Source organism: Octopus bimaculoides, chromosome 5 (genome assembly GCF_001194135.2).
Source record: "Octopus bimaculoides isolate UCB-OBI-ISO-001 chromosome 5, ASM119413v2, whole genome shotgun sequence".
NCBI lineage: Eukaryota > Metazoa > Mollusca > Cephalopoda > Octopoda > Octopodidae > Octopus > Octopus bimaculoides.
Window position 1 is genome coordinate 126725123 of NC_068985.1, and position 9707 is coordinate 126734829.

General features: G+C 39.2%; 1 protein-coding gene across 1 annotated transcript in view; it reads right to left on the minus strand.

Annotated features, from left to right (window-relative positions):
- Window positions 1–8790, minus strand: part of LOC106878811 (uncharacterized protein KIAA2013 homolog) — an 86355-nt gene extending 77565 nt beyond the window's left edge. The window contains exon 1 of the mRNA XM_014928153.2: window positions 8587–8790. Within this exon, the coding sequence (XP_014783639.1) occupies window positions 8587–8723 (137 nt within the window). The 5' untranslated portion in view covers window positions 8724–8790. The remainder of the gene's footprint in view (window positions 1–8586) is intronic.
- Between the last annotated feature and the right edge of the window lie 917 nt (window positions 8791–9707).

The following is a 9707-nucleotide window of genomic DNA, read 5'->3' on the forward strand; positions in this document are numbered from 1 at the left end:
TATTTTGGGGCACATGACATAGCGGTTAACAGTGCAGGCTACTAAACCCAAGATTTCGAGTTCAATTCCAGGCAGTGACCTGAATAATAATAATAACATCAAAAAATACCTTAGGAATGAGAACCCAGGTTAACAAAAACAAGATGAGGACAAATATCCATCAAATGTAAATAATGTACAAAGCAATGACCCATTACACTGCAGTTTCCAAGGTGTGTAGCGACTTCTTCAGGTAAGTCTGAGGAAGTTACTGCATGCTGTGGAAACTGGACAGTCACTAGACCAGCCTAAATAAACTATATATATGTGCATGTGTGTGTGTGTGTATAGAATATAAATGAGTAAAAAAGATGTGCAGGTGTTAATTCATTACAGCTGTTTCAAGTGGCTCCTTTAATTGATTAATGAAAATATTACATCAATTTGAAAGAAACTGTTCTCGTCAGATGACCACATAGACTTCAAAATATAAGAATATAAACATGTTTTTCAATGTATTTACTTTAATAATGGAACTCAAAATATTTACATTGTTTCTTTAGTCATATCTGTGGCAGAATGAATTCAATTGAATCTTAATTATATATTTATATAAATGTCGAATGATGAAAATGAGTGCTCAACACTGCATTGGTGGATATAATTTCTTTATTTGTAAATTAAAGCTACCATTGGTTTCATATTAAGAAAAGTAGGAAAATATCCTAGTGTCTTAATTTTTCAAGCCAATTACATGGGGAAAGGTGTTCGCACATGCATGTGAGAAATTTATGAAGAAATCCACTACCTGCCCCAAAACTAACATGAGCAGAAGTATATTATTTCACTGTGTTAAAATGTATGCTAGACAAATTCTTCAAGCAACTTTGACCATGTTGCATTTCATTACGCTGCATCAGGAAGTTCTGTCTCCCATTAACTTTGGTAAGTCACTCCTTTCACATTTTGTGTCTCTTCTAACATCAGTGTAGCTAAGTGATCTTTGCCAATTTTCCACTGAGCAACCACAGCAGTGATAAGTAAGCAGAATCGATTCATAACTCTCCTCTTTGGTCTTATGATCATGTCATGAGTTGCTTTGCGCCTTCATAAGAAACCCAGTGTACATACCATCAAGGAAATCTTAAAACTCTTTATTCATAATCACAGTTTCAGTTCCTTAGGGAAAACTATTCTCTACACACACTCTAAAAAGATCAGCTGTGTTGACTTTGAAATAGAAAAATGTGTATGTATTTATATTACTTTTGTGATAACATTATTGCATTCCTGTTCTTTTATCATATCTGAATATGTTTCAGCTTTGTAATATAGTTATATCATTAAATATACTTCCACCTAATGTACACAATATTATATTTACTTCTATATTGCATCTATAATACTTATATGTGTTTACTGCTGTTTGACATACTTTAATTGCAATTATTGTCTTTAATTCTTTTGTTTTGAGAAAGCAATAGGATGGAGGGGTGGGAGCCAGAACCAAGACAGGAAGCAACTTCTTGTTATATCGGTGGTACATAATGATAACAAGCTGAACATGCACAAATATGTTTGCATGTGTGTGTGTGTAGATATTTTCATACTCAGACAAATTGCTAGTGAACATCTGTCCATGAGAAAAACGAGTAAAAGAGAGGGAAATGAGTGAGTGTGTATGTGTATATATATATATACATAGGAATGAGATAGAAGATTTAAAATATAAACATATATAAAAATATTTAGACAAATATTTTAAGTCATGTCGCTTTCACACATAAATATCGCATGTGTCCATGTAAAAGGACCTATTTGGAGGAAGTTCTCTATTCAAACACTTGTAGTATGCACATATGTCTGAATAAGTTTATATTCTAAATTATATATATGTACCAATCAAAGTTTCTCTTTTCCAGAGGTCTGGAAACCAGATATTCCAAGTAGAAACTGAAGCAGATTCAAAATTAAATAAATGTCATTTTGGTTTACCTGACAGAGTTGAAAGTTTTTGTTTTTTTACATACATACAGAAAGGAGCCTGTCAAGTGTGTGTGCTGTATGTTTATGTGTATGAGGGAATGCTGAAAAGTTCCTGACATTAAGAGTGTTGCAAAAGGCTTGGTTAGAGGCCCAATCTTCCAAGTTCTTTTACAGAACTTAGAAAATTTGAAGGACCGCTGCAATAAGTGTGTGAATCTAAAAAGGGAATATGTTGACTAAAATCATAATTAACTGATCTTCCTGTATTTTCTTTTACCCAAAGCCAGGAACTTTTCAGCACCCCCTCGTATATATACACATACACACACACGACAGGCTCTTTTCAGTTTCTGCCAACCAAATCTATTTACAAGGCTTTGATTGGCCTGGGGCTATAGTAAAAGACACTTGCCCAAGGTGCCATGCAGTGGGACTGAACCTGAAACCATGTGGCTGAGAAGCAAACTTCTTGACCAAACAAGCCACACCTGCATTCTGTCAAAATGCATGTATATTTTCAACAATTGCAGCCTGGAAGGTGTTCATAAGCCATTTAAAAATACACAAAAACCATTATATTCACTTCCACATTTAAATTTAATTTGTCAAAATATTTTCGTCGCTTTGAGACCATGACCTGTTCAATGACAAAATTCCATGCTGCATCTCTGGTCACTTGCTATGCAAATACGTCTCCATGTATATTTTATAAAGCATAAAATACCATGTGTTTACCCTATTTTATTCCTGTCATACACATACACACATTTCACCTATAACTTCTACTATAACACAAGAACCAATAACGACGCCTGTGTGGCTGCTTCACCTACAAGAAATGGAGTCAAGTCTTTTTTTAAATCACACCTTACAGCCCTACTGTCTGAAATAAGAATGCATTAGATAATTTAGCCTTAGACACCATCATCATCATAGCTTAACGTCTGTTTTCTATGCTGGCATGGGTTGGACGGTTTGACTGAGATCTGGCAGTGTTTCTACAGCTGGATGCCCTTCCTAATACCAACCACTCCAAGAGTGTAGTGGGTGCTTTTTACGAGCCACCGGCACAGGAACCAGTCACGCAGGTCTGGCATCAATCACATTCAGATTGTACTTTTTACATGGCACTGGCACAGGGGCCAGTCAGGGGGTACTGGCATCAGCCACATTCAGATGGTATTTTTTTATGTGCCACCAGCATGAGAGCCAGTCAGTGGGTACTGGCACTGGCCATGTTTGGATGGTGCTTTTTACGTGCCACTGGCACGAGAGCCAGTCAGGAGGCAATGGCCACAGCTACGATATTGGTTTTACTTGACTCCACAGGTCTTCTCAAGCATATCATATCGCCCGACGCATCAGGGGTACTCTTAACTGGGCCGGACATGCGTGGTTGCAATCTCACTTTAGTTGCAGGGTCTTCTCAATCACAGCACATCTCCAAAGGTCTTGGTCTCCTGTCATTGCCTCTGAAAGGCCCAATGTTTGAAGGTCGTATTTCACCACCTCATCCCATGTCCTCCTGGGTCTACCTCTTCCATAGGTTCCCACCACAGTTAGGTAGTGGCACTTTGTCACACAGCTGTCCTCATCCATACGTAACACACAACCATAGCAGCGCAGTTGTCTCCCTTGCACACCACATTTGATGCTTCTTATGCCCAACTTTTCTCTCAGGGCACGTACACTGTCTTGTATGCACACTGACATTACACATCCAGCAGATCATACTAGCTTCATTTCTTTCAAGCATGTACTCAGCAGTCATGGCCCGTTTCACTGCCATGTAGCACGGCAGTTCGCACACATGCATCATACAGTCTACCTTTCATCCTGAGCGAGAGGCCTTCAGTTGCCAGCAGAGATAGGAGCTCCCTGAACTTTGCCCAGGCTCTTATTCTATCCACTACACTCTCAGAGCAACCACCCCCACTTACTGAGACTTTAGTTTTTGCTAGGTTAACCCTAAGGCCCTTCAATTCTAGACCTTGCTTCCACACCCTAAACTTTGTCTAGTTCTGGCAGTGAGTCGGCTATTAGGGCAAGGTCATCAGCATAGAGGAGCTCCTAGGGGCAGCCTGTCTTGAATTCCTCTGTTATTGCCTGGAGGACTATAATGAATAAGAGGGGGCTAAGGACTGATCCTTGGTGAACTGCTACTTCTACTCGGAATTCTTCACTATATTCGTTGCCAACCCTCACCTTACTAACAGCATCCCTGTACAGGGGTTGTACAGCTCTTACCAACCACTCATTTATCCCCAGTTTCCACATTAACCACCAGGTAAGGGATCGGGAGACTCTGTCAAAGGCTTTCTCCAAGTCAACAAAAACCAAGTACAGAGGTTTCTCTTTGGCTAGATATTTCTCTTGCAGTTGCCTTACCAGAAATATAGCATCAGTGGTGCTTCTGCCTGGCACAAAACCAAACTGCATCTCATCTAGGTTAACTCTCTCCCTAACTAGTTGGGCTATGGCCCTCACTTTAACTTTCATCACCCGATCCAATAATTTGATACCCTTATAGTTATTTCTATCTAAAGCATCACCTTTACCCTTGTACCAGTTGACTATGGTGCTGCTACACCAGTCATTGTGTATGACTCCTTCATGAACTGCCTGATTAACAATGCAGGTGGCAAGACCATAACCCACACTGCCCAATATTTTAAGCATCTCAGCAGTGATTCCTGATGGGCCAGGTGCTTTCCCTGTCTTTATATCCTTAATTGCTTTATCTACCAGGATACTGTTGATTCAGGTAGCTGGTCCCTCAATTAGGTCAACCTTTGGCAGACTCTCCTCCTCCCATTCATTCTCCACATTCAGCAGTCTTTCATTATGGCATCTCCAAGCCCCTTTCTTTGGAGAATCATTAAACGCAAGGGCACCATCATCCATGCGGACACATCAAGGTTCCCTCTCACACACTGTCTTGCAATATGAAATACCTCAGTTCTTCAGTCCTCACATAGCTGAACATTAGCAAACTTCTTTTCTGCTACTTCCTTGGCTATATATACCTGTCAGCTAGCTTCCCTTTTGGTTATCTGATACATTCTCCTGCAACACATTCTCTTCCAAACCTGTTTCTTTGCGCTAATGGCCCTGTCTACAGTATTGTTCCACCACCATGTTACCCTAGGACTGGAAGGGACTTTGCACCAGCCACAAATTTGGTCTGTGGCACTCAGCAAGCTGTCTCACAGGAATTCCCAGCTGCCTTCTATGTCACAGGACTGTAGCTCCTCCTCCCTATCATCAAATTTCTCAGTAAGGATATCCCTAAACCTCTGACTATGTGAAGGGTTCTTAAGCTTCCAAGTCCTTCTTTTCTAGATTGGTCTGCTTTTTAGCATCCTTCTGGCCTTGAGTCTAAAGTCACTAATAACTAGTCTATGCTCGGGGGTACATTCTTCACCAGGGAAGGTCTTTGTATTTAAGAGCAACCATGCATCCCACTGGCTAGCAGAGTCACCTGATTGATAGGTTATCAGGTGGCTAGCTGGCTTTCTGAAGTTGGTGTTGCAGATCAATAGGTTATTTGCATCGCAGAACTCCAGGAGCCTAGTTCCCTCTTCATTTCTGGTACCAACACCATGGCCCCCATGTACACCATGGAAGATACCAGGTTGCTGTCCGACATGCCCATTAAAATCTCCAGCCACAAAGATGAGATCATTGTCACTCGTCTGAGGTAGCCTACAGAAGAATATCATAAAAGTGATCCTTCTGCTCATTTGGTAGGCCCACTTGTGGGGCATAGGCAGAGATAATTGTAGCTATACCATTCTACAAGACTAGCCTGAGTTTAAGTACTCTATCACACATCCTCACTACCTCTATGACCTCATCCACCCATTTCTCTGCAAGAAGTATGCCCACACCCACTATTCCATCACTATTACCTTCCCAGAAGAGTTTATACCTATGTGCTTTGCCTGTGAGGACTCTGGCTGAAGCTCTTCACCACCTTACCTCTTGTATGCAACATACATCAACACGATGAATGGTCACAGCCACAATGCCTTTAATCACAGGTCTGTTTATTTAGACCTGGGCTAAATAAACCTAAAACACTTATTCAAATGATAGCAGCTAAATGAGGTGTAAATCTCAACAGATTTTACCTCAATATTAAGTTTGGATAAGACAGCAAGCTGGCAGAATCATTAGCACACAAGATGCTTAGTGGCATTTCGTTCTTCTTTATATTCTGAGTCCAAATTCCACCAAATGTGAACTGAGGCCAATGTAATTGACCTCCCCGACCTCACCCGAACTTGCTAGTCTTGTGTCAAAATTTGAAATCACAAGTTTGGAAACAACTATTCATTGTGCTGAAAAGCATAAATGTCTGAACATCAAACTGGTCAACAAGCTTCCACTGAGGGTAGTGTAGTCATACAAGACTACATAAATGAATAGCAGTATTTCAGATATACTTTATATTTGTGCATGTGCTTGAATGTATTTTATATCATCATCATCGTTTAACACCCATTTCTCCATGCTTGCATGGGTTGAATGGAATTTGTTGAGGCGGATTTACTAAAGTCAGATGCCATTCCTGTCACCAATCCTCATCTGCATTCATGTAAAGTAATATTCCCCATGTGTTCACTAAAGATTGGAAACAGAACACCGCTTGCTTGCTGGTGACATTTGTTTACAACTATCACATGATACCAAGGCAAAGAAACAATAACATACACACACATAGATAGATAGATAAATAGACAACGAGCTTCTTCCAGTTTCTATCTACCATTTACATTCACAAGGATTTCGTCGACCCGGAGCAACAGCAAAGGTATTCGCCCAAGACGCCATGCAATGTGACTGAACCCGGGACTATGCGGTTGAGAATATACATATGTAAATACATACACAAAAAGCTGAATCTGTGTAGCATTTTGCTTCTCCAAGAGAACCTGAAAGTAGCAATTTCCTTGCAAAACCTTTGAATTATAGAGCTATAGAAAGAAATATCATCACTTTGAGAGGTGAAAAACTATTTGTATATCTAAGTAAAATATGGAAAGGAAAAGACGGTGAAAAACTCTAACCAATAATGCGAGACGTAAAATTCGCCGTGACAAAAAAAAAATCAGATGTTATTGAAACAGCTGACACCTCTTTCATCTTCGTGGTTTCTCGGTCTAACAGAAAAAATGTGCACAACACAGTAATTGTGCTTCACTACAAAAGAAACGGGATAGTGAAGAAATGACAGGCATTAAGTAGCGCTCGTAATACAAGTCGAGGGCTAGGCTTTCGGCGACACAGTAGTGTTTGTAATTAGATAAGCAAATTCAAAGACAAGGCTTATGGAGACACAACAGTACAGTATAATTTTTGACGACACCAAACTTCTAAATTCGATCGACGATTCAGGCTACATTTTTAACGATATTATTTTCCTGTTCGTTGGGGAAAATGCAAGAGATGGGTGTGTTGCACGCGTGTGTGTATGTATGTATGTATGTATAGTGTATGTACGCACATAATATGTGTATGAAGGCAGCAGAGTTATGTTTTGGAGAGTTCAATTCAAACAAAACCAACAAACGAAAATAACGAACCGAACTGAATATAGCAGAAACTTGTAACACATCCTTCGGTGATGAAAAAAAGAAAGAAAAAACTCATAAAAAGCAATTGTGTAAAAGCTAACGACAAGTTAACTAATCTTAATTTCAATGTGCATACGATACAAGAATTGACAGTCAGTTTAGCATCAGAATCCGTGTTTCAGGATGTATATAATACGACTAAGACCTCACTTGGCCCGTGTTTTCTTAATTTCTTTCTTTGCACCCATCTAAGTATTCTCTAAGTATACCTATCATCCGCGATATCGATGAAATTCCATCTTTAGTCCATCTCGTTCTTGAACGTTAGAAAATCACGGAAAAATAAAAGCCACAGCAAAAAAAAAAAATCTGTCGCATTTGATTACGATAAATAACTAAAATATTTCAAGTAGCTTATTAGCTAACACAATACATGACTTGGCCAAGATGACAACAATTTATACAAAGGAATTGCACGTATGTGGAGGGAATCACTCTTACTCAATATTCTATGTAAATGATTGAAATAGAAATCATTAAATTAGTCATTTATTGAAGATTTTTGTGACTTATTTTGTTAGAATTTGTTTAAAGGGATACAGCAGTCATGTTTACTACATTTGTCATAAGCTATAAAAAGTGGCGATATAAAACAGTTATGTCGTAAATTATCCTTATTAAGAACACATAAGTTTCTAATGTACTCAATTATTTTCAATAATCAAAATACAGCAATCCCAATTTGGTTGTGTCCAAACTAGGAATAAAGTACCCAAGACATATCCGAAGGTGTTAGTCAGAACTGTTAGATTTCTTCTTCATTCATGAGAGGTTTAAAACTTTATTCAACTGATATTTACTGAAACAGATCACCATTAATTCTACTGTTTAACTTCGTTTCTTTTCTAACACAATATATATGTATGTATATACATATATTGTTTATGCGCTTGTTCGAAACTAAAGCTTTACTTCGTCACCCTCCAAGTTTACTTCGATCGCGCTATATTTGTACACATACAAAATGAAGAATACCACTTACCGGGCTAATACGGAAAAGACACCATGCAATTTCGATTTAAGCCACATCTGTTGGTATGGACTCAGAAAAATATTCCTACAGGTAAAGAAGCGGAGCGCCGATATCAGGCCATATCTTAACATGGATCTAACCAGCATTTCATGTGGCGGCCATCATAACAAGGTCGTGCCACTTTCTCACACTATCACTTACTTTAGCTCACTCCGGCTTCCAACATTCCCTTTCTATTTATCACTCTTTTCTTACTACCTCATTAATTAGTTTCTTTCTTCGCTCTCACTCCTCTCTCCTTCACTCTCCGTTTCTCTATTTTTCACTTGCCTCTTTTATTTATCTACCGTTTAGTTCTCTATATCTCACCTCTTCTATTTCATATTATTTTACTACGTTCGCCCTCCTTTCTCTCTCTCTCTCTCTCTGTATACTTTTTCGTTGTTCTTTTCTGCTTTGTTAGTTAACTTGCTTTCTTTAAAAAAAAAACAAAAAAATAAACTAACAAACGATGGTAATTTTTCATCAAACGATTTCTCACAAATTATTATTGACTATGAATTGTGTGTGGAAATACAGAACTTCTTTTCATTTGTTGACACGCTCACTCACATACATAATCATCATCATTTAATGTCCGTCTTCCACACTGGCATGGGTTGGACGGTTTGATAGGAAAAGGCAAACCAGAGAGCTGCACCGGGTTCCATTGTCTGCTTTGGCATGGTTCCTACGGCTGGATGCCCTTCCTAACGCCAACCACTTCACAGAGCATACTGGGTGCTTTTTATATGGCCCCATCACTAGTGCTTTCTTACATGGTACCAACATTTGCAGGGTGGCCAAGTAACTTGCAAAACGAAAATCTCTCAGCTGGAAGGGGGAGTAGAACCAAGAAAAGTGGCTGTGTCCCAGGTGAGAGGTTAAAGTATCACAGAGGGATAGAGATAGGTGTCGTACAACAGCGGAGGCTAGCCCAAAAGTGAGAGGAGGGAGAGGTAATGTTAGAGAGAGAAATAGATGGTACTGGAGATGCGTCAGGACCTACCCACAGGGAACATATATATATGTATGTATATATGCATGTATATATGTATGTATGTATGTAGGTAGGTAGGTAGGTAGGTAGA